The 24,393-nt window shown below is 35.3% G+C and overlaps 4 protein-coding genes across 5 annotated transcripts; 1 reads left to right on the top strand and 3 right to left on the bottom strand.

Annotated features, from left to right (window-relative positions):
• Positions 1-106: 106 nt before the first annotated feature.
• Positions 107-4,395, bottom strand: LOC133699594 (probable galacturonosyltransferase 3). Of its 2 annotated transcripts, none has more exons than XM_062122894.1 (9): positions 4,131-4,395; positions 3,988-4,025; positions 3,847-3,886; positions 3,067-3,117; positions 2,861-2,998; positions 2,505-2,648; positions 2,083-2,420; positions 1,044-1,989; positions 107-572 (listed from the first exon to the last, which is right to left on the bottom strand). In XM_062122894.1, the coding sequence occupies exons 1-9, from the start codon at positions 4,206-4,208 to the stop codon at positions 294-296; spliced, it is 2,052 nt and encodes a 683-aa protein (XP_061978878.1). In that variant the 5' UTR covers positions 4,209-4,395; the 3' UTR covers positions 107-293. The 2 variants fall into 2 exon arrangements, with proteins under 2 accessions (XP_061978878.1, XP_061978879.1); XM_062122895.1 differs by lacking the exon at positions 4,131-4,395 and adding an exon at positions 3,547-3,614.
• A 1,596-nt stretch (positions 4,396-5,991) lies between these two features.
• On the bottom strand, positions 5,992-9,738 carry LOC133698454 (probable serine/threonine-protein kinase PIX13). Its single transcript, XM_062121375.1, has 6 exons — positions 9,199-9,738; positions 8,337-8,686; positions 7,401-7,536; positions 7,103-7,245; positions 6,898-7,021; positions 5,992-6,753 (listed from the first exon to the last, which is right to left on the bottom strand). Exons 1-6 carry the CDS (start codon positions 9,266-9,268, stop codon positions 6,302-6,304), a joined length of 1,275 nt encoding a protein of 424 aa, XP_061977359.1. The 5' UTR covers positions 9,269-9,738; the 3' UTR covers positions 5,992-6,301.
• A 2,112-nt stretch (positions 9,739-11,850) lies between these two features.
• On the bottom strand, positions 11,851-17,590 carry LOC133699059 (uncharacterized). The gene is made up of 9 exons (XM_062122188.1): positions 17,004-17,590; positions 16,534-16,582; positions 16,377-16,443; positions 16,214-16,259; positions 16,022-16,120; positions 14,201-14,269; positions 13,809-14,121; positions 13,549-13,697; positions 11,851-13,217 (listed from the first exon to the last, which is right to left on the bottom strand). Exons 1-9 carry the CDS (start codon positions 17,496-17,498, stop codon positions 12,207-12,209), a joined length of 2,298 nt encoding a protein of 765 aa, XP_061978172.1. The 5' UTR covers positions 17,499-17,590; the 3' UTR covers positions 11,851-12,206.
• Positions 17,591-20,673: 3,083 nt separating this feature from the next.
• Positions 20,674-22,804, top strand: LOC133698688 (uncharacterized). Its single transcript, XM_062121709.1, has 5 exons — positions 20,674-20,894; positions 21,019-21,202; positions 21,752-21,958; positions 22,197-22,388; positions 22,476-22,804. Exons 1-5 carry the CDS (start codon positions 20,812-20,814, stop codon positions 22,617-22,619), a joined length of 810 nt encoding a protein of 269 aa, XP_061977693.1. The 5' UTR covers positions 20,674-20,811; the 3' UTR covers positions 22,620-22,804.
• Positions 22,805-24,393: the final 1,589 nt, after the last annotated feature.

Here is a 24,393-nt window from a genome sequence, read left to right as displayed (position 1 = left end):
TATGGCCGAACCATCAATACGATTGTGATGCTATTGATGCCATTTTTAATACACCCATGAGAACTTCAAGACCGAAAGCAGCCAAGGAAATGGTCAGGGACGATGATTTGAGTCTGATAATGAGTTGCTCAAGGCTTGCATTGACTGGTTATAACTCAATAAAACATGAAAATTTGGAAAAGCTACGTGAACAAGTTTCTTTGGGAGAAAAACAAATTTTTGTTGAGCTATAAGGCACTGTCAATTTCTTTCTTTCGAACTATTACATGAGAAAAAGAAAATGGGGACAAAAATCATTCTTCAACAATGTTGCATTGTTGAAGATAAGGATTATCATACTGTACATATCTAGACCAGTAAGGCTTGTACTTGGCAACAGCCAAATCCAACCATGGCTTGTAATTCCCATTGTAGTGAACTACAGCTGCATTCTCTATCTCAGTTTGGTTAAGAGCCGGGTCATAACCAAGTCCCAAGACATGCCAACTTCGGTCCAGTGGATAGGTTAGGTTATAGAAGGTTATCAGTCCCGGTGGCAACGAGCCCAATTTCCAAAGAGTTCTATCCTCATTCTGCAATACAAATTTACCAACCAGTTACAAAAGGAGTAATCATAAAATGATATAAAACTCAGATTAAAAGAATAAAATGTTGTGAATAGAAGCCACAGTTGATGAACTTGCCACTTCAACATTCAGTTATTCCTTCCCGGAGGGATGCAAAACCATAGCATACACCATCTCCCATTCATGAAACCATACCAAGTTCTCCCATGATATCAAGCATGTTTAAACCAGCTACCTTAAAACTGATTTCTTTACTTTCAATGACAGATATATGGTTATTTTAATAAAAACTAATACAAATGTATATGACAAGATGTTAGTTTCTTCTCCCCGTGTCATAACTGTAGTCGTATATGGCCAGTTCATGACTGCAAGTAATATTTCAAAATGCAATCCAAGAAGACATTGACATAGAACTTGCATAAGAAATAGTTAAAAGGTGGGAACTTATTAGAAGGATGAGATTGAAGCATTTACCAGATCTTGCCAGTGATGATATATCCCAGTGATATTCGACCTTTTCCACTGCTTCAAGTCAAACATGTTCATGCCAAATGCCCAACCGCAAGCATTTGGATCAAAATTGTTGTAGATCTTTGGATTCGAGAAGTTTAGATACTTGTCAAACCTATGAAAGCTCTCCTTACATGTCTCCACTGCACCATTTACCATCCCTTGTAGATCAATGGACCAAAGTGGTGTCAAATCCTTCTGAACTACAATGTCATCATCCAAGAAAAGGATCTTATCTAGTTTTGGATATACTTCAGGAAGATAGAATCGAAGATGATTCAGCATGGATAAATATTTTGGATTCCTATATTTGAGATTGTCAGCACCAGAAGCAAGAGAGGAAGGGTGATTAGCCTTGAAATAGTATTCTTTAATCCGGGCAGATTCAAGTTGACGTAAAACAGAACAGTAAGAGGCATTCAACCACTTAAAATCATCAATATTTTCAACTTGAACTGTTGCTTTGGCTGGAGGATTGACAATAAACCACATTTTCATCGCAGCAAAGTTCAGTTTATCTGTGACTATATGGAAAACATGTTTCTGTGGATCTTTTGCATGCTGCATGGTGGAATTGATAACCACAGATGTTGCGAGCACATTATCAGAGAAGATAGCATAGTGGAACAAAGACGGATCTTGAACCTTTTCTTTGTCCAAATACTTCTTGTTTTGATAACCATATAGGAAATAGTCAGCTGCAAGCTGCAGAGGAAGACAGTGTAATGGTTTTGGGATTGTTTTTGCTGCTAGTTGAATCAAGAACGCACTTTTTTTCTTCAAAGCATTTACATTCTCTTCATTTAACTGGAGCATGGCCCTTAACTTCCGAGACATTGTAGGACATTCGTATAGTTGATCCTTTGCTATAGACAAAACATGCCCCATTGCTTTTGCTTGAACAAGTGCGCTGGAGAAACATAACAGAAATATCCATCCATGAAAACCGAGAAACAAAACATATGCCTTGTAAACAAAGCAATAGACTACATAATGGACGTACCTTGGGTGAAGCTCTGCATCAGACATTGCTTCTCCAATAGCAAGCTGGCTTTCTCTCGACTGTTTCATAAGAGAGTTGTAAAGTGTAGTTACATTGTTTGATTTGGCAATATTTGCATAAGCTTTGGCCATTATAATCTGGTCCCGCATGAGTTTCAGAGTAGAATCAGAATTTGGACTATCAAAATCTCTCCTCCATATACTGTACTTTCCCTTGATAGAAGTGTCCAGGCTTTTGGACCATATAAATGCAGTTGCTTCTGTCTGGCTGTCAGCAGCTCCTTTATCTTGTTGAATTAGCACTGAAGTTCGGAGTACCCTCCTGTCCTTCCGTGCTGTCTGAAGGGCTAGGAACCATCATAATCTAAATCAACTGAGAAAAGCAAATACAGTGCATACAAGCAGAAGTTGTTGACAGTTCACCTGGCGCTGGAGCTTCACTGGGCTCATTGGTAACTTCCAAGAAGATGGGATTCCACCTTCACCATATTGATGATCCCTCACAGAATGCAGCACATCATCTTCATGTGTTGCTCCAGCTTTTGATGAATCTTCTAATCTCTGAAACTAATGGAGAGGTAGAGAAAAATGCCTTTCAGGTCTGCAACTTCATCTACTGAATTAAATCAAATAGGAAAATTGAGGTTGAAACATATCTTGAAATCTTAAAACTGATATTGCTCTTAAAGATTGTTGACACCGTTTCTCATGTTGAAAGTCATGACGCAAATAATCCTCCTTTCATAGTGAAGAAACTCAACAAAGTCACTTGAAGTTACCTGGGAAGTCTTTGGCTGATCATGATTTTTATCTGCAGGGTTTTCCAAGACCCAAGAAGGAGACAGGTCACTCATTTTCACCCTACTCGTTCGAACAGCACCAGAAGTGTCACTGTATGTTGCAATTATGTTGATATCCTGGGAAGCATAAAATAAATATAAGCATCGCTCTTAATTGATATCAAGTGAAAGATGCCGCAAGTTACCATTTCATCTGATTGAACCCCGTGCCCAGCCACAGAAGAAGCATCATGTTCCTGCTCAACCAAAAATAGGCCAGATGTCAGTTAAATATGTGTGTGTAATCTTTGGGTGTATGAATATTCACTCAAACAAATAATGTCACTCAAAGCTATGCATAAAGAGGGTATCTCAAGGAAGAAAAAAAAACGCATCCTTGTTGCAATTAAAAACTCAAGGAAACAAACACACAAAATCCTTTTCGGCAAGTTCATCAAAACACCTAATTACTCTACCCCCACTGAAAACCACGCAATCTTCAAACATAGAAGTAAGACTATATCACCTCCATAAACAACAAAAATCGAGCTCATCTGGAACTGAAAGATATGGAAACTTTTTAAGAAAAAACCACATTTACTTCACCAAAAAGTTTAAGTTTCCCGCTCAAAACAAAGGAAAAGGAAAAACTATGATAGGGGGGCAAAGTTATTTTCCAATCTAACCTTTTTCAAGAAAGCTGAGCACCCTCTAAATGACAGTTACACATAATATAGTCGAAGCAGTGAACCCCCTGATTAAGAAACACATCAATCGATCACTATTATTACCATCAATGCCTCAAAAACCCAAGTCATTGTCTTCACTATCTTCACAGCTCATGGAAAGATTATAAATTTCTCATTTAATGCCCATAAATAAATATTTAAAAAAAAAAGGAAAAATCACCAAAGATAGATGCAAGCTAAATTAGTCAATTTCACACACAAAGATGGGAATTTTGAATCAATGACAAGAGAAATAACCTGATGTAATCGCCGATGATGCGCTTTGGGCTCTCTTTGACTAAAACCAAAAAAAAAGAATAAATCAATAAATAGATTAAGCAAAGGGAGATGACGGGTTAAGGAATGATTAATTCAGAATGAGGAAGCGAGAGATCTTACAGAGTTGGATTATAATCTGATAAATCTGCACGAACAACCTGCACCAAGGAAGGAAGGATTTAATTAATTAGCAAATTAAGATTGAAAAAAAAACAGAGATTAGAGAGTATGATTATTATAAGATAATTAAAAATGAAAAATACCATGAAGAAGATCAGAAGAAGAGCTAGAGAGCTTGAAGTCCAGAATCTTCTTCTTCTCCTCCTTCTCTGTGCTTCCATTGAAATCAGAATTTCTCTTTTTTTGTGCAGTTAGTTAGTTTCCTTCTCTTCCACGCACTGTCTCTCTCCCTCCCCTCTTCACTCGGCTTGCATTACCGGCACGATAGCAAGACGGTTTGATGGCATCTTTTACTCCTATGGTACTAGGGTTGTGGGAAATTAAGGCTTGAGCTATCAATTTTGCTCAATTATATCCCCCAGACTGTTATTATTTAAACAAATTAAGTTTTTTGTTAGATTGAGCCGTTAAAATTAATGGTCAAACTCTGACCATCAACTTACCGCTTGTCAAAAAAAAAATATGTGTTTTTTTTTATAGTTTTAATATATAATATCAATAATTAATTTTAAAAAATAAAAAATATATATATTATTTAGTGGCATTTCTAAATAAAAAAATACTTTAATAAACAACAACTATCATAATACTTAACACATTCTTAAAATACTTTATACAATATAGTTTTGCAGCTTTCAGAATCTGATCAATAGTGTAATTAAATATGGTTGAAATTGTATTTTGTTGTAATTATAGTTTTAAAAATGTTTAGTTAATTAACACGTATCAAAGTTTTACATGAATCATACTGAAAATTATCTCTTAAAATTTTATTAAACTATAATTTATAATTTTTATTAAATTTACTTTTAGATTGAATTGTTAAAATTAATTGACCATCAAACTTAAAATACATGGTTTTGCAATAGCTAAGTAGTTTTTATTTATTTATTTATTTTATGACGCATGAAACTATTTTGGAATGCAAATACTAAACAATGCGTCCTTCCATGATAATATTTTAAAATTATACTTTAGATTTTCCTATCTAGAAGGACTTAATTTGCCTATAAAACAATGGTTTAAGGCTATAATAGAATAAATTGATAGTTAAGACCTTATTTTGTCATATCCGTAATAGTTTAGGAGTAAAATAAATGCATTAAACCGACGATTAGTGTGGATATCATCTAGACAACGGGTCGGTAGACAGGGAGAGATGGTTGTTTGCCACGTGGTGATTTTGTTTTCGTGCCGGGATGAATGACGGCCAGGTTTGGGCTGTCTTAATGGGCTTTAGAATTCAACGAAGCCTGCTAATTTAGATTTGGTCTTGCTTTTGCCTAGTGGGCTGGTCTGGGCCTAGTTTTTCTATGATTGTCCAATTATTTTATTGGTAGAGGAACGCTTACTGTTGATAGCACAGTTATAACACAGTTATTTATACTGTACAAAGCTTTGTTTTACTACCTGGAAAGTAGGTTGGCTAACTCAAAACCCGGATTAATTTTAATTAAAAAAATAAAAATAAAAAACCGATCAAAAATCCAACTTAATTCAATGGATAATTAGTCAAAATATTGTAATTAATTTTTTAAATAAAAATTTTAATTGACTCAAGTTAACTACTACCAATGACTTGGTACTTGTCTCGGAATCATGTTTTAAAACTACAGTGAAAAGATCAGTAGAAACGTGCATGGGTTTGTTATTCTGTCTCAAGTATAAATACAAGTCCAGTAAAGGAAGGAGGTGGGGCTAACTCAGTTGAATGCATTACCAACTCAGTACTCACAAGGCCATTCCTCCCACTATACATCGTTGATCGGCCTTCCTGAACAGGTTTAGTTCTTAGTAACGAGGGGAAGTCGAGGTAGCTTGGAACAATTTAAGACAGCATGAGAGTTATCTTGTTCTACAGAAGGTTCAGAATCTTCTGTCTTCAGATGAATTAATAGGAGACCATGAAAAAAGTGAAATAAATGATTTTTGCACCATAAGACAACATTGGAATCCGAGATTTGTCTGACTATTTAAAACTGACTACAGAAGGAAGGGATTTTATGGTCAGACACCATTGAACTCCCCTCCTAGATAGTAGGATTACATTGTTTACATGCTTCTTCTTACCACCACTCCACATCTCTGCTAAAATAATTACATTTTCATGGCTGACATGCTCATGCTCAGTGGCTCGTTACAGCAGCAAAACTAGCTATAGATTTTATGAATTACATAAACAAACAAATGAAAATTTTTAATGAAGAAACAATGATCGTAATTTGGAGGACATGTTCATTAGCAATGGCTATTTTCACCTTACGCGTGGAGAGTATTGGTGGCCTCGACTTCCATCTGTCAGAACTGGATGATGCGGAGAGCGATATTGCAAGGGTTGCTGGACGTTTTGGTGAGGCACAGAACGTTTTGGACGAGCTCTAGGCTCTACTGGTTTATCCTTGGCTGCTTCTATTCGTTCTAAAGTTGCCACAACTTCTCTCATATGCGGACGGTGCCTGTGTTCTGGTTCAAGACAATTTAGAGCAAGCTGTGCTATTCGCAGAGCTGCTTTGGCAGGATATCTCCCCTCTAACCGAATATCCATGATGCTTTTCAACTTTCTTTTATCAGATAAAAATGGCTTGATCCAATCCACCAGATTATGTTTCCCACTTGGACGGTTTGTGTCAAGTGCCCTTAAGCCCGTCAAAATCTCGACCAGAACGACACCAAAACCATACACATCGCTTTTAACATACAAATGCCCTGTTTTTAGCAAAATGTTAAGTGTCATGTAAGGTTTTAAAGTAGCGGTTTCTAAACATATAAAATCTAAGTGCAAATTTTTAGCCTAGCCAGACCATCAATCAATCAACCAAAACCAACAAAAGATCCAGGGGACTTGATTACCTGTTGCAACATATTCAGGAGCTGCATAACCATATGTTCCCATCACCCTTGTTGTCACGTGTGATTGACTAGCTGAAGGGCCTAACTTTGCCAAGCCAAAGTCTGATAACTTTGCTGTGTAAGACTGCATTAAAACCACAAATAAGAAAAAAGTCTAAAGTGATATCTTTCAGATCAGAATCATTAAATTCAATGAGAACAGTACCCCATCAATAAGTATATTTGATGCTTTAAAATCTCGGTAGATCACTTGCTTATCTGATGCGTGCAAGAAAGAGAGGCCTCTAGCTGCTCCTATGGCAATCTTGAGCCGTGTATCCCATGGAAGTGGCTGAACAGCTGAACCTCCTGCGCCATTAAAAAATTTATATTGTTTGATTAATCAAATGATCTTGTTTCACTGTCTAGCAAAAAATCAGTAAAAAATCCTTTTTGCGCCTAACTAAGAGCTTGAAAGGTGGGCAAATGTATTAGTTAAATCAACATTAACTATTAGCTCTTACTTCCAAATAAATGGTTCTCCAAGCTTCCCTTCTGCATGAATTCATAAACAAGAAGAAGTTCCTTATCCTCCCAACAGTATCCTATCAACCTTACAAGGTGAGGATGAGAAAGCCTTCCTAAGAAATTTACCTCTGCCTGCACCAACAAATGAAGAAATTAGGAAGTACATTTTTAGAATAACGCACTAGCGATAAACTAAGTTGATCAGAAAATAGGAGACAACATAGTGTTTGCTTTTTTACCAGTTATTACCATCACCCCATTCTCTATAACCTAAAGAGCATGAGGTTGAAGGTGTGATCTTTGATTTAATGAAATTGTCAAAAATCAGATGAAAAGACAATGATTACATGAGAACTATCTCAATGTACTCTGCAGTTTGATTGTACAAAGTTACTAACTGATTTTTTCATTAGTTTTCATGCTTTCTCCTCCAAGAAAAGAGAAGGTACTCTGATTGTAAAATAAGAGGAACCTCAACCACCACCTGTAAAATTGAAGCTCAATGGAAGAAACCTATCCAATTGAAATTTGCACACCAACCTGAGGTTGACTTCTCAAACATGGCCACTCAATTTTCAAGTGCTATATGCATAAATGTGCATCTAGAGTAGAACCACAAAAACATTTGGATCCACAGAAGCATTGTTTCAAAGCTATAGGTCAAGCATAATATATATGCCTAACAAACAGAGAAAATCCTCTAGAGCCTAGCCTCTTCCCAGCAACTATAAGAGAAAAATCATAAAGAACATTTGAGCTGATCCGATTTCACTTCCTGAAATACCATTATTAACCATCAAAAGTCTCCTACTCTCCAAATGATCAGAAATCCCAACATTTCAAGATATTGAACAATCGTGTGAAAATTAAATGATGATTTTCTATAAAACAGTCTACCAATGATTAGTTCTTTCTCAAGTTGGGTTGAATACCTGCCACTCTTCAAATCCTTGCAAGCTCTCAGAATTCAATCTTTTAACAGCAATTACAGTTCCACTTCCATTTCTCCCTGGCGCCTTCTCATCAAGCCATCCTTTGTAGACTTGGCCAAAACCTCCCTCGCCAAGCAATGTATCAGATTTAAAATTCCTGGTGGCAACCTTCAGTTCTGCAAAGGAGAATACCCGCAAGTTGGGGGTGGGCAAAATCTGCCCATTTGGAAACTCCTCGTCACCACTCCCAGCTGAAAACCGGCTGTGAGCAGAGATGTTGCTGCCCCTAGATGATGTTGCATTGCTGACCCCAAAAGAAGTGGTATTGCTAGTTGCATGAGATATCCCAGCTGCAGTTACAAAATTGAAGTTAGGTAACATATTTAAGGAAGTAAAAAACAACAAGTTCTAGGAAAGTTAGAAACACATCAAATGATTTTCTATTTCAATTACAATGAACAAATTTGTGGAAATCCAAAAGAAAAAAGTTAACAACTTTAAGGGAAAAAGAATTTCCGCTATTGATCAGACAGAAGTCCAGATAAAGTCCAACCTTGTTTCGGAATGAAAGAAACAAATTCCAAATACAATACAAAAGGAATCCACACCGAAACTGTAGAGCATCAGGGCAATCTCCTAGCGAAAGGATTGACATATCAAACTAGCTCAAAAGCAAAAGGGGAAAGAGAAAACCAGTTGTCTTGGTACTAAACAAACTTGACACTGAATCTCATCAAATTCTATTCCTTAAAAGTTAGAACAAAAACAGCAAAACCCAGATTACAAATTGGATTTACTAGATTAAACATTTAATGAAAAGGAAAAAAAAACATTACATAAAGGTAAGAGGGTTTTGTTTTACCTGAGCTTAGTTGACCAGTGGTTGAAGGTGTAGTAGGACCACGAGCAGAAAAACCCCAGCAATTCCCCATCTAAAAAAAAACCAGCTGGATTCTATCAAGATGCAAAAGATATAACCTTGCAGGAGTGTCCAGCTTAATTTCAAGAACTCAAAGATGGATACGGGAAAAAGGAAACAACTTTGATCTTGAGTCCAGCTTAATTTCAAGAACTCAAAGATGGATACGGGAAAAAGGAAACAACTTTGATCTTGATTATCTAGATTCTTCAAAAGGTTTACCCTTTTTTCCTTTTCCCTTAATCAAAATCTTTCTTGTTCTTCAACAACCAAATTAATGGGCTAAAATCTCTTTTCTTGACTAGAATTCCCCCTCTCTCTATCCACTAAAGTCTGAGACTCTCTTTTTGTGTGCGAGCCTAATCATCAGATATAAAAGAATGGGAATTTTTTTTTTTTCAGTGAACAAGACAGTTTATTTAATATTGAGAGAGATGAGAAGAGATAGACGGAGTCTTTCTGTGGTTTTGTTACGAAGGCAAGAGGTTTCGCGGGTAATGAAGACAGGAGAACGTTAGTCCAAGTCAACTGCCGTGTCAGGGAAATTTTATCAGTCAAAAGAATGGATTTTCTATCAATTAATTTCAACCAATTAATCCGTGAAAATCCGAAAATTAACTATTATACAGATTTTTAATAGTTTTGATATTTATAACACTTGAATTATAATTTTTTAAAAATTAAACTTAAAACCTAATTAATTAAATTATATGTTTTAATTTATTTATTTTTAATTAGTTTTATTAAATTATTTATTCATATTTTTTCCTTTTGATTGACGTTGATTGATAAAAAAACCAATAGGGAAGGCTGGAACTGTATTTGTTTTTCATACTATCTTGCTTTGGGTTCTAACTGAAAAGGCAAATATATGTCAAGATGCACCTCCATTCAGCGACAGAAAGTTACGTGTTGGAACCAACTAAGCAGTTGGTAGTGTAATAAAAGCTTGAGATTAAAAAATTTATTTTTTTATAATTTTAAATTTTAATTGTTAATATAATAATTATTAGAAGTTTTCATAATTATTAACTTTAATATTTATGAAATTAGTTGAGACACACATAAGCTAGCCCGGATACCCACATTAATTAAAAAAAATAAGTTATGTGTTAGTTTATGTACGGTGTTGCAGTGAAAATAATTTATTTTTATATTTATATCATATTAAGATTGTAGGAAAATATCTCAAAAATATATTTTATACACTAAAAAAATAAAAACAAATACAGTGGTTTTGATATTAGTTTCATTTATTATTTATTATAGTAGCAATAATGTTTTTTTATATAGAAATATGTTAAAATAATATTTTTATTTTTAAAAATTTATTTTAAATGTTAGGTTATATATAAAATAAAATAAAAATTTTAAATTTTAAAATATTTTTTCAACAAAAAACAATGCAAGGCCTGATTTATCTTCTCCTAGCAATGGATCCAAACAGGGCCTCTCCCCCTCTCTCTCTCATGTGACTAAATCATAAGCAAAACACACTTGAGAGCCTAGTTGTTGTGGTCAACCGTGTGACTTGTTCCGTCCCCGTCCCGGATTCGATCCTCTATGTGCACGTCTGTCACCCCCGCGGTGCCTAACCTGCCCCTGGGCTTGCAGGATGTCCAGTGGGCCGTGGGGAATAGTCGTGGTGCACGCAAGCTGGCCCGGACACCCCACATGAATCCAAAAAAAAATCATACCCAAAACAAAAAAGGATTTAGCCAGTGCCTAGCGTTAAACGTCTTCTGCTTTGTCTTGGAGGTGGACCCTTTGGAAAAGGGGGATCGCTAAACCAAACTGCGTTGAAGGAAAACCCTAGCTATGTTTATTAGAGACAGCCTGTTTTCCATTTCTCAAATAAAAGCAAGCAAGTTTGACCGAGTCCCATTTTGACCTCCGAGCTTACATGGGCCACCAATCGACCAGTCTGCCAAACTCCACCATCTTCAAACAATATAATATTGTCAACATTTGATGATATTTTATCCCTTATAATACTTTCCTATAATAATGGATTTTCATAGAAATTGCATGTTGTTAAACAATGTCGGGTAACTACTGTTGCGGCTGCGGCTTAGGCTTATGGTGGACAATAATCAATGACAAAGTCCCCTGTTCCCATTCAAGTACTCTGTTCTATGTATTATTAGCTACTCAAGAGCTGGTGTTTTTTTAATTCACTTACAAATAGAATCTAAGAATACAGATACCATGATGGATCTCAAATTTTATGTGAATAGAGAAGTAATACAGTAGAAGTATCTAGCATTTTCTTCTCTGTGCCTTGTGACCTGTCTTCTTCTTCTTCTTCTTCTTCTTATGTTGTCTGAATTTGGTTAGGATTAAGGCTGACTTAGTACAAGTTTTTTTTAAAGATGAGAAGACTTATGGATGACAGCAAAAATGACATTTGATGACCAAGTCCATGTTTCACAATTCGCCAATAAGCAGAATCCATTTGGTGCAAGAACTAGATAGAGATAAGAAGTCTCTACCTTGCATATTGCGCTCCAGAAAGCGTTGACTTCCGAACGGATATTGCTTTTCAAAGTTGAAAATTGTTAATATGAAATAAACATCTAACATCTTGAAACCAAATTCTAGGAACATCATGGTTTCTTTGGTTTCCAAGGTTACAAGTGAAATCCTTTTTTAAGCTTAGGAATCTATGAATCAGGATACATTAATCTGTACAGAAACAACCTGCAATTTTACAGTACAGTTAGCTGTGGCTCAGATGGATCCTTATTGAGGAGACCTTGACTTGGTCTAATCCCTAGGAGCACAAATGCCAAGCCCACCACTCTAGTGTTCTGTGCTGGTGCCAACGCTTGAATCCTGATTGAGTGGTTTGGGATTCAATACCAAACCACAGTCAAGAAGCATTGGCACCACTCTATGGTTAACTTAATCATCCGAGAAGCAAAAAAAAATAAAAATAGCTCTACTATTTCTTAGAGCTGCAAAGCTAAATCTGGCTGTGCTGAATCAATGCGACCAGAACTAGGAGAACCTGGAGACTGGTATCTGACATTCAAGTCAGGTGGGACAGCATCCGATTTCTGATGTGGTGATGAGCCTGAATCTGGTTTTGATTTTGGATATAACCCTTGCCAAGTTGGTTGAGGTTGGTCTACAGGTCTTGGGGCCTCCACTGCCTCGCTCACAGAATTTGGCAATGCACCATTGAAATTTATTGAACTTGAATTCTCAGGGAACTTCGTTTTCTCTGAGTTTAGGCTGTTTGCATTTGCTGAATGGACCAGGTTCGAACTAGTTCTAGAGACCATGTCGGCCATCTGAGATGAATGAATGTTTAACCCAGCAGGCCTAGAAACTCCAACTAGTTTTCCCATTTGGGCTGCTGCTAGGTTAAACCCATATGTGGCATTGAATCCAATCATGCCAGGGTGAATGGCTGGGTTCTGATGAAGCTGAAATGGAGGTCTTTGCCTTGCCACACCCGTACTACTGTTCAGCACATTAAATGCAGAATGGGAATTCAATTTCGCAAGTGCTTCTGCTCTTTCTGTGCAAGGTTCAGATTTATTGGCAGCAGAGGAGGTAGTCATTGAGGTGGATGGAGGAACAGGAGTTAAACGTGTATCTGACAAGTGAGTAGAAGGCACCTTCTTCTCTGATAAAACATCTTTCTCAAGTTTCACTGACAATTTCTCTTCTTTTGATTTAACATTGCAACGGGTGGCATTAGCAGCTGAACTTTCAAGAACAGAGAAGGGCCTTTGTGGTAGTGGTGGCAGTGCCGGCTGACTTGGAGGGGGTGAAGAAAATAACGGCCTTTGTGGTGTGATGTCGTTTTCTCCAACCCATCCAGGACCAAACTTAATTCCAGGTGCTAAAGACCTCTCTATTTTCTTAACTGCAATTGTCCAGGAAAAAGGTCCAATGTTCGCAGCAAATCGTGCTATGCTCCTTGCATAACCATGCTCTGTCAGAAGTCCCACCTAATTCATGTAAAAAAAAAAAGGACAATAAACCAACCATGATAAGGGCCAGTAAAAATTCCATTCCAAACACATACAATTTAACTACAGCATTACTACCACTTCTTATCATTGTTAGGATCTTTTATGATTAGTATTTTGCAAAGCAAAACTAAGTGACTACCTATACCAAATTAAATAGCCAAGAGATATAGGATTTTTTATTTTTTTTTCATTTCTATTCTAATTACCCTTGACCCACCCTCTATCTGTATGAGCCCCTTGCATGAATGAGGCTTTATTTTTCACTTCAAGGAATTAAATAGAAAATGGACATCAATGGGATACATACAGCAACTAGCTGCTTCCTTTCTGCGTCAAAAGTAGTCAGCACAGATGGCGCTCGTCCACCAGCAGAAGGATGGAATTGCTTATAAGTGTTACGCCTGTTCTCATCAATTGCCAAAGGCTTCTTACCATGCTTACCTTTAAGTGCAGAACCTGTAATAAAAGTGAAAATGTCTTGTCATTATGTTAAGTACAGAATTGGAAGAGTGCCGACAAATGAAGTTGAAAATGAGAAAAAAACAAACTACTATTGAAGTTCTGTACCTGCAGTTTCGTCATGCCTCTCAAATCTGTTTTCAGTCAGCGAATAAGCTTCATTGCGAGAACCATGAAATTGTTCTGAAGAATCTGCAAAACCAGGCTTCTCTGAAGGTCTATTCTCTCCACCTGTAGCAAGAGTCGCACCTGAGGGAAACTCAGAACCAGCAGGGTCTAGTGAAGGCCTGCCTGGTGATTTTTTTAAATTCTCTGAAGGTGGCCTCCCTCTTTTTACAACTTTATGTTCTGCCTCGTTATCATCAGTATCTTGCCTTAAATTTTCAAAGTTCTTTCTTGCCAACTCTTGTATGGATCGTGCCTGACAATAGTAGGAAATCTCAACAAACAAAAATGTAAGCCTGAAAATTTCAAATTCAAAGGTAAAAGGATGGCTTTACCTGTCGAAAATATATGGTATCTGGGGCATTATATTGCATTGCGTTCGTACATATTAAGAAAACATCTTTCTGCATGCAAAAAGATCAAAATCCAAAGAATTTCTTTCAAAATCAAATAAAAGAAAATGAAAGATTTTAGAATATCATTAGGTTGGGAAATTGTCCTAACTCAGAATCCAATTAAATCTTCTTTTTCCTTGTAAGACGCAGCGAGGAAGGCAAATTTCACATGTCAACATGCACATGCATGAGGCAGGAATTGGAATACTGTGAAGGTTTGTCTAGGACAAACCTCTTGCAAGTGGATCCACAATCAATTGGCCAACAAAAATGAAGAATTGCAATAAGTAGCAGTATATCAACCAATATATGATGGACATTAGGGGTGTTCAAAAAAAACAACCAACTGATTAAACTGAAAAACAATAACCAAAAAAACCGAACCGAGAGAAAAAAAACCAAAGAAACCAAATTAAAAGCTAGAAAAATTATTTGGTCTGGTTCGATTTCAGTTTCAGAAAGTTGAAACCAATTGGAACTGGACCAAACCAGTTCAACCTAATTTAAATAGAGAGAAAAAAACAGTATAAATACAAACTTTCATTAACCATATTCACTTGTCACTTTATATATAACAGTGATTGATCTTATAGATCTTAATCGCATGATTGTGCATGTCTCAAACTGATGCTTCTGCCTCTATTATGTATACTTCTATCCAAGAGATAAATTAATTTCAATGCCCATTCTGCATGAAACAGCTTGATGAAGTGGACATAGGAATGGCATATGAGGAACTCTCAGTTTATGGAAGGCTGCGAAAGATCTTTCGCTGGAAGGTTGTGAAAGACATTGGGTTTCCTGGTTTTCAAAGCAAAACAACTGACCCGAACCGAACCGACCTGAAATGGTTCGGTTTGAACCGGTTTTCAGTTGGGTCCGGGTTAAAATTACTAGAAATTAAAAATTTTGGTTTGGTTAGATTTTTTGGCCCGAACCGAACTGGATCGTGAACACCCCCAATGGACATGAACACAGAACTAGTACTCCTGCCTTTTTAGTCTCCCAGTTCCTAGTAGGAGATCCACAAATGCAAGAAATCATTCCTAGCTTGCAACCATTAAAAACACACCACCTACTGAAATAATTCTTGCACTTATCCATTTAATCAGACCAAGCATGGAGCTATTTGCATTACATTGGCACCTCTGTCAAGGGACATTTAATTCTAATAGTTTGGCACAAGAAGGGATTACAAATTGCTCACCGATTTCTATGGGGCTCTGACTCACTTAAAGTAACCAGTTCTTTTTTGTTAATGTGAAATCTAATTAAAGGTAGCTACCACAATGATCTGTCGATGCATGAAATGGAAATGATAGATTAGAATTGAAGACCAATTTAACAGTCTTCATGGAAGGAACAGGGACTCTTTAAGTATTTTAAACTCTAATATGGAAACACAATGTCTCAACTAGTAGAACACTCTATAGATCTATCTGCATACTAAAAGAACAAAAACCAAGCAGTTGAAAACAAAATCTGCTCATGTGAATGTATTAATTTCTGGTGTCATGCCCATGTCTCATAGAAACCAAATGAAATCAAAGGATGTTCATTCCTTATCTATTTATATCTATGTGTTCTTTCCATAAAACAAATGCAGGCACAATCAACAGAACCTAGTCTACATTTAATTCTATGGACTCTTCTGTTTTTGTATGGACATGTGTAGGTACCTAAAAACACAAATCAACCTAAATAAAAGAAAAAAGGGAAAGTTGGAAAGAGGTAATCACATTACAAAAATGATAAACGAACCTCAAATTGTTCCAAACTGGCATAAGCTCCATTCAAGAGTTTCTTTCTGACAGTTCCAAAATCCATGGGATGCTCAATGACTTCAAGGTAATCTGGAAGCTGCATAACAAGTCGGATGTCATCGACCAGAAATCAGATAACAAAAGCATATAAACAAGTCCAAAAGGCTAAATGCATCATCAAAACACTAACCTCATTTAGGTCCACTGGCTCGGAGAACACGCCATACGTGTCCTTCCTGCAATTTTAAATTGAAAAGAAATAAATCTCACCCACTTCACTAAAAACCTTAAAAGCAAACATCAAAAGAACAAAAATGCAAAAACTTTGAAAGCTGCTGAAAAAAAAAACACACTTTTGAAGCCTGTCCAGGATGAACAGCAATAGCTTTTTATCAGGTAAAGGTGTTGAGGGTCCAGAATCTGCAAAACAAGTAAGACATGAATCAAACAAAAGTTCCCAAATTCAGCCCTTTTAGACAAATGGATCTTCAAATCATTAACAACACCAACCTTTGACATTGCTTGTAGGGTTTGTTCCAGTTGTAGACTTCTGATCTCCCTGAAATTAAAAATAAAAAATAAAAAAACCCAACAATAAATTGACAGAAATAACAAACTACTATCAAAACTTTATGCTGTAATCGATGAGTAAGTGTTAAAAGGGACTTGCAAGCCGCCAAAAAAGGAAACTACAGTTACCATAAAAACAATTATGACTCTCTTACTGTTATTTCTGTTATTTATTTTTCTCATAAAAGACAAATTAAATTCCATTCGGAAAAGAAAAAAAAAGACTATTTTTTTCGAGTTGTTTAAAAAGATTTATACTAGACAACATTATTATTATTATTTTTCGAAAATAGAAATATTCAGAACCAAGTCAAATACTTACACAAGCCCGCTTTTCAAGGAGCTTTCTTACGTTAATTTCCCAACGTTACTTTCTTTGTTTTATCAAAAAGTTCGGATTTTTCACTTACCTTTTCACTCTCAGATCCATTGATCTTCCTCTTCTTTTTATTTGACGCCGTATTTTTCTCTTCTTCACCGTTCGATTCCTCTCCAGACGAGTTAAACGACGTCGAATTAGTGTCTGATTTGGGCAATTTGAGAACCAGCTTCAGCTTCTTCTCGCGGCGGCGCTTTCCGTTTGATTCTGCGATGTCCTCATCATCAGAGGAGTCGCGGCAGCTGTCGTCGTTGGTAGGGTTGCGGCGAGCGGATCGACGTGGAGGAGCTGTAGTGGTGGTGGCAGATTTGTGATTTTGAGAAGAATTAGGGGTGGTTGTTGTTGAAATGCTTGAACTGGAATGAGAGGGCGAAACGTTTCGATGACGATGATGATGTATGCGTTTCTTTTGCTGCTGCTGCTGCTGGTGGTTCTGCTGTTCTTTTAAGGAGCGTTTTTGGAGATCTAATAAAGAAGGTCTTCCTTTCTTCTTCTTCATCTTCTCTACTATCTTACTCTTACCCATTTCTTTGGGCTTCCCTTCTCTCTCTCTCTCTCTCTCTCTCCCTCCCTCTCTCTCTCTCTCACTGACTAACAAACAGAGCCTTACTTACTTTTACTTTCTATTTTATTTTTAAATCATAGTTTTTATTTTGGGGAAAACTTACTATAAATCCATCAACATTTCATTTCTGCTCCTATAGTTCAAGGATTTCTAATTTCACCCCCTCAAGTCTTGAAGAAGTTTCGATTTTGTCTTTTACTACCGAATAAGATATCTTAGGGCGTGCCCTCGTTCTTTAAACTGAACAAAAGAAATTTAGCTCATTTGATTATATTTTAGGTTGATTTAATTCTATAGTTTTTGTTTCATTTTGAAATCTTAGGGTGTTTTTTAATTTTTATTTTTATTTTTTTCATACTCTTATCACTCCTTACTTTTAAATCTCCATTTATGCTATAATATATTAAAAAAAAACACTCGAAACTCTTAAAAAAAAACACAATAATATAAAAGAGTAGGGCATTTGATTGCTAGTAGGGGAGAGAATAATATTTGAGAAATATAAAAATACAGGGGCAGAATTAGAACATTGAAGAATGTAGGGGGGGGGAATTGAAGTTTCGCCTTTTGTCTTGGTTTGTGCAATCATGTGACGTTTGGTACAAATGGTATATGACTTTTAAGTTTCAGCACTCGGCACTTAGCACTGAGAGAAGAGCATGCGTGGCACGTGACTTGGTCATGAGATGGTCGCACGTTTTATCATTTTGTGGCGGCTGGTTAGAGATTCATCAGAGCATTCCTGCGGCCTGCATTTTATTTTATTTTTATTTTTATTTTTTTTGTCTTTTAGAATAAGTGGGTGACGTGGCAGGAGAATAAAATTAGAAGAATTCTTGATTTCAACATGATTTGAATGGGATTATTGATTTCATCATGATTAGGAAGATTAAATGTGTGTGCTGTGCCTTAATGGCATGTTCATGGAATTTGCTAGCTACAACGAGCAATCCTTTATGTTTTGAATTTACATGCAATGCTATAGCCACGATAAATTTTAAAATACACGTCACGAGTTAAGTTAGACTAGTTAAATTTAATTAAAATTAAAATAATATTATTTTAAAAAATTAATTTACAAGATATTGTAATGAGCCGTTACAGAGGCTTGAAAACATAGCAATTTTAAGTAACATGTATGCAATTGTTTGATACATATATTTTTTTTAATCATGAGTGTCCGGATCAGCTTGTACGTATCTCGATTAATTTTTTAAAATTTTAAAATTAATAACAATATAAATTTTTAATAATTTTAAAATTTATAATATTTACACTAATAATTTCTAGAAAATAACTATATTAAAATTTGATATGTACGTAAATGGATGTTCTTTGTTTTTCTCCAGGTCTCGAGGTCGTTTGAGACCTTCGAAGGATGTATTGCCCTTTCAAGTAATATTGTGGAGACGTATTGATGAGCACTGCATGACGTTGATGAAGAAGCACCTGCTAAGTAAAAATTTAAAAGGCATGGAATTTTAACTGTAGAGCGGCAATGTTTGCACACATAAATATTGTGGACTTTTTGTGAATTTTTAATAATTTATTTTGATCATCAAAGTCCAGTTTTAAATGATGTAATCCCAATTAAAAACCAATTACTTTTTATTTCTTTATCAAGTGTGGAATTGAAAGAACATGGATCACAATGAAAAACACCAAAAATAGGGGTGGCGTACCAGAAATTTTGAGAGAGATAAACTTTGGTCATCACGTTTTAAAAATAACACAAATTATATAATTTCAGTAACTTAATATTTTTTCAATTTAATTTTGGTATAAATATTCTTTTTTTTATTTGTTTAGTCCCTAGTTGAGGGATGAAAAAGAGAGGTCATCAGATTTAGCAGTAGAAAGAGAAAGAATCGTTGATATCAATTTAAGCCACCAAAACGATCGATATTTGTGCCAAATGGTTCTATTTAACAAAAAGAGTTCTTATTAGGTGTTTCTTATCCTTAAAGTTCATGAAAAATCAAATAGAAGCTCGTGTTTATTTTTTTTTATTTGGAGTAGATTTTGTTTTTTGTGATGATTTTTGGGTTTTTTTTTTTTAAGTCATAGATAGGTTTATTATAGCTAAAGTGTTTTATAGGTATTTTAGGTTAAAATAGGTTGAAAAATGAGTTTTTTTTTATAAAAAAAACATTATGCTCATTTTTCTCGGGCACTATAGTGGCTAAATCTAGGCAAAAGCCAGATGACGCGTTGTCAACCCCAACATGCAACGTGTCATCTGCCTTTTTCTTTTAAAAAAATTTGAGATGGATGACATGTCGTCTGTCTCAAGTGAAAAAAATAAGGGTCCGGTCGTGCAGGCCCTAACAAATGGGTTAGGCAACACCTCGCCTTTTCTTTTTATTTTTTTTCTTTTTTTCTATTTTAAAAAAATTATGCTTCTTTTTTATATGTTTTTTTTTCAAAAATTTTTTTATTTATATTTAGATTAATATCCCTTCTCTTTTTTATTTTGCTCGGAAAGCCTCTTTTAATTGACGATTATTTTTATGTTATACATTTATTTTTTTAATTTTTTTTTATTCATCTATATTTTTTTTAATCTTTTGTATAGATGAACTTTATTTTTTAAAATAATTTTTTTTATTTTTAGATAATATTTCTAATATGTGCAGCATTGTATAATATTTTTTTTCTTTTTATTTTATTCAATCAATTTAACATCTATGTCTATTTTTATTATCATTTGATTGAATAAAAAAAATATTTTGATAAATAAATTTAGTAAACACAACATAATAAATGTCTCGTATTGTGAGATTAAATATTTTAATCTATATTTGTCCCTTTATTTTTTCAAATTTATTTTTGAGTTATCACTTATGGTTATTTCTCATTTATTAACGCATATAATTTTGGATTTATTTGATTTTATGTATACATTAATTTTTTTATTGTCACTTAAAAAAAATTTAACAACAAAAACATGTAAAAAAAGCTTATGTATAAAATTCTTTGTGTGTGTTAGAATCTTGAAATTATGGATGGACCACATTGCAATAGAAAAGAAGTGTGGAGGTGAAATTTTAAAATTCTCAGTTCATAGGTAGATATTATGAAATTTAAGGACTATTTTGTCTGTCAGATTATATCATTAAAGCAACGTGGCAGGATTCCTTTTCTGCACTTTGCACTGTAGCTGAAAATACTAAAATTTGGATCTTGTCTCTTGGGAAGTCAAAGGGAAACAGAGATGAAGGAAATACTAGCGGCGTAAGGAAAAAAATCCGAGCTTTTTCAGCGAGAAAACAACATGTGTATAGCAGTGTTTTTATGGCAAGCTCACCCTCTTTATCCATTTCTCTTGTTACTCAACAGAGATGAATATCACAGCCGGTTAGTCAAATGAAATCCCTCTCTCCCACTCTTCTTCCTTTCTTTCTCATCTGAAGTTTCTGTTTTTGTACGTCTGTTCAAAATTGTGGGGTTTGTTCAGAAATTTGTTTCTGTTTGGAATTAGGCCAACAAAGCCTCTGGGATGGTGGGAAGGTGGAGAGATTCTAGGTGGGAAAGATGAGCTTGCAGGTGGGACATGGCTGGGTTGCACCAGAGATGGTAAGATTGCTTTTATCACTAATGTTAGAGAACTTAAATCAATCCCTCAAGCAAAGTCTCGAGGTGACCTTACCCTTCGTTTTTTAGAGGTAAATTTTCTTTCTGTTTGGTTTTAATCATGTTTGAATTCTAATTTCTAATTGATGGCTCATTTCCTTTCTGCTTGTTATGGATGTTATGCCAGTGGTAATTGATAAAAGACCATTCCTTCAATTGTAAGGACTCTTGACCATTCTTCTCTAAACGGGGAAGCTTGAAAAGGGTAAATTAATTTTGGGATGTGATAGGTTAGGGCAGGAGAGACTTTGGGGTTAAGGTCATTGATAGCTTAAAAATTATATACTGATGTTGTGGGGCCTGAACAAATCCATCACTCGATGATTCATTGGTAGCTCTTTCACTCTTTAATCTAGTGTCAAACCTTGATTCTCTTATTTTTGCTCAATAAAGCATTTCAACTTTGTCTTCTTCACTGTGGCTCTCTCCAACACCTTAAACATTCAGGATTGATGAATATGATCATGCCCTTGCGTAGGACTAGGAGTGAATTCACAACATTTATCTTCAGATGTTAACTGCTGTGGCCTTTTTATTATCCATTTTGAAAGCTTTGGTTGTAATAGAATTTATGATTGCAGAGCAACAAGAACCCAAAGGAATATGCAGAGGAGCTTTCCAAGGAGGCAGATCAGTATAATGGGTTTAACCTGATATTAGCTGATATATCTTCTAAATCCATGGTTTACTTAACAAATAGGCCAAAACCAGAAAATTTCATAGTCATGGAGGTGACACCAGGGATGCATGTACTGTCAAATGCAAGCCTAGACTCTCCATGGCCTAAGGTAATACTGTCTGTCATGCTTTTGCTTCCATAATTATATTCCCTGGAGATATGCTTTGGCAGCCGTGAACACACTCGCAATCATTGCCTAAGGTTTGCCAAGGATGGCTTATCTACGAGATATGCATATCTTTATCACTGAAGCAGCTTAGTTTTTTTTTATATATATATGTTTGGAAGCCGAGTTTTAATTGTAATGGGTGCAACGCTCAATTGAAGTGGGTTTTTTTTTTCTCTAGGCACAACGTCTTGGCCATGGTTTTAAAGACCTCCTGGAAAAATATGGTGAAGCGGAACTTCCCACAAAAGAGATGGCTGAAATACTAATGACCAACACAATTAAAGATGATGAAAGCATGCTTCCTGGAATATATCCTTCTGAGCGGGAACACCAGTTAAGTTCTATATTCATCGAGGCAGACACTCCCCTGGTAAATCATTTTCCATTTCAAATACTCTCTCTGCTCCACATGCAATTCTGCTGGCTATCCCATCTCAATAATCTCCTTGATATGCAGGGACGATATGGAACTAGAAGTACTTGTGCATTGTCCGTAAAATCAAGTGGAGAGGTTAACTTTTACGAAAGGTATCTTGACAAGGACCAGTGGAAAGAGCACACAATGAGTTACCAGATCAAAAAGATGGAAGTACATGGGTGATTTAACTCAGTCCAGTCGTCCTTTCAATGAAAATAAGTGTCCTTTCAAAATCAGATAGGCTGAGTTACAAGATTATGTAACTTAATGGGTTTTTAATTGAAGGGCTTCAAATGTATAAATAAGTTCTTCGCACCTTCTTTTGTCTCCGACGGTAGTTCAATTAAAGCTTTCCTGTTTCAAGCGCGTCCTTCAAGTGTCAGCTTTGAGAAAGACAACAGTAGAGCCTGCATTCATGCATATTGATTAATGGAAACAACTCTAATTTTCCTTTGGACAAACCTCTTAACAGGAGTTCAAGGAGTGTTTTTTTTCTTTTAACACAGGAAAAAAATAGTAAAGTAACACATTTAAAAATAATAATCACGTAACTAGCACACTTTCACGTGTTGTAAATGACTAATTTCATTCGAATTTTAACCATAAAAACCCATTCCTCTCTTTTTTCTCCTTCTTTACTCCTCTCTCTTTCTTTTTCTCCCTATAGCCACCGCCTCTCACCATCACCTGGATCTCTCTCTACTCGCAGCCAAAAACATTCAAAGCAGCACTTCATCACCTATCTCTGTCTAGCTCTATCCACAATCACCATTACCACCAACATTCCATGTTTAAAGGAATATTAAACACTTTATCTCAATTAATGTGATGTAATTTATGTTTAAATAATGTTAATTTGGCTTTATTGAATGTTAGGGTTTTGAATTAAAAATTAGATCAATTAGATGTAATTTAGGTTATAAATTAGATATAATTAGGTTATTTTGTTAAATAATCAATTATTTTAGGTTGTTATTGATTGTGAATTAACAAAATTATGAGTTTGAATAGTTAGTGTTGATTTATGTTAAATTATGAATTAATTTAATTAGATATATTTAAGTTGATAGTAAGGTTATTTTGTTTATAATTGATGCACTTTGATTAACATATATTAATAAATTAGAATTGTATTTTGTTGTGTTGTTTGATAGAATGTTTAATAATTTAGGAATATTATGCTTTCATTGTGGTATTATTATTAATACCAACAACGATATCACTTATAATGATGGAAGTCATGAATTCATAACTGCTACATCAAACATATATGTTCCTTAACGAATTATCAAGAATATTATGTGATCAGCTTGGCTCGAATATGATTGAAATAGAAGTTGAAATTACTTGAAGGATGTAGTAAATTAGGGTCAGTCAAGTTTGTTATGTCGATGTACCAATATGTAGTGACAAGAGTGTGAATTCAATGTTTGGGTTTACGAGGATTGATGTGATTAATATGCTGGAGCTAGTAGATCTAGATAAGAAAACTCTTTTAGTATGGATTTGACTCGGTTTTCAAGTAACTCTCATATAACAACACAGACATTACGAGTAACTGGTCTATCTAGGTTGGGTGGTAATGCTAGTGAAAAATATTGGTGTAGGAAATTGTTAATATAGAACCTTAGTTGGGTACGACATGTGCTCCATTTTACTATGGATAATCCAAACCAAATGATGACGAAGATGAGTGTCACATTGATAGAGTTGTGGTTAAGGGGGAAGATGAGGATAATGGGAATGAAGAGTTAGTTGAGCATGTTAATCAACACATGACATCTCCTGCTCCTGAATTTGAGGTTGTTAGTGTGGATGACCAATATGGATGCAATAATTGGGCTGATAGTCATATGCATTTAAGCTTTTCAGTTAATGAATTGAAGGTTGGGAAAAGATTAAGAGACAAGTCTGAATGTGTTAATGTAGTAAAGCGATGGCATATAAAGAATCTTTG

Source organism: Populus nigra, chromosome 7 (genome assembly GCF_951802175.1).
Source record: "Populus nigra chromosome 7, ddPopNigr1.1, whole genome shotgun sequence".
NCBI classification, from domain to species: Eukaryota; Viridiplantae; Streptophyta; class Magnoliopsida; order Malpighiales; family Salicaceae; genus Populus; species Populus nigra.
The sequence above is the reverse complement of the archived record's forward strand: the minus strand, read 5'-3'. Positions and strand labels throughout refer to the sequence as shown.

Excerpts from the sequence above, each read along its gene's own strand:
- LOC133699594 (XM_062122894.1), bottom strand. The coding sequence starts at position 4,208 with ATGGAAGCACAGAGAAGGAGGAGAAGAAGAAGATTCTGGACTTCAAGC. Across the intron at positions 2,999-3,066 it reads GGGTTCAATCAGATGAAATG|GATATCAACATAATTGCAAC; the intron begins GTAACTTGCGGC and ends TATGCTTCCCAG. Across the intron at positions 2,649-2,860 it reads ATCAGCCAAAGACTTCCCAG|TTTCAGAGATTAGAAGATTC; the intron begins GTAACTTCAAGT and ends CCTCTCCATTAG.
- LOC133698454 (XM_062121375.1), bottom strand. The coding sequence starts at position 9,268 with ATGGGGAATTGCTGGGGTTTTTCTGCTCGTGGTCCTACTACACCTTCA. Across the intron at positions 8,687-9,198 it reads CACTGGTCAACTAAGCTCAG|CTGGGATATCTCATGCAACT; the intron begins GTAAAACAAAAC and ends TTGTAACTGCAG. Across the intron at positions 7,022-7,102 it reads CAAATATACTTATTGATGGG|TCTTACACAGCAAAGTTATC; the intron begins GTACTGTTCTCA and ends GTTTTAATGCAG.
- LOC133699059 (XM_062122188.1), bottom strand. The coding sequence starts at position 17,498 with ATGGGTAAGAGTAAGATAGTAGAGAAGATGAAGAAGAAGAAAGGAAGA. Across the intron at positions 16,444-16,533 it reads CCCTACAAGCAATGTCAAAG|ATTCTGGACCCTCAACACCT; the intron begins GTTGGTGTTGTT and ends CTTGTTTTGCAG. Across the intron at positions 16,260-16,376 it reads ATCCTGGACAGGCTTCAAAA|GAAGGACACGTATGGCGTGT; the intron begins GTGTGTTTTTTT and ends TTAAAATTGCAG.
- LOC133698688 (XM_062121709.1), top strand. The coding sequence starts at position 20,812 with ATGTGTATAGCAGTGTTTTTATGGCAAGCTCACCCTCTTTATCCATTT. Across the intron at positions 20,895-21,018 it reads AGAGATGAATATCACAGCCG|GCCAACAAAGCCTCTGGGAT; the intron begins GTTAGTCAAATG and ends GTTTGGAATTAG. Across the intron at positions 21,203-21,751 it reads TTACCCTTCGTTTTTTAGAG|AGCAACAAGAACCCAAAGGA; the intron begins GTAAATTTTCTT and ends TTATGATTGCAG.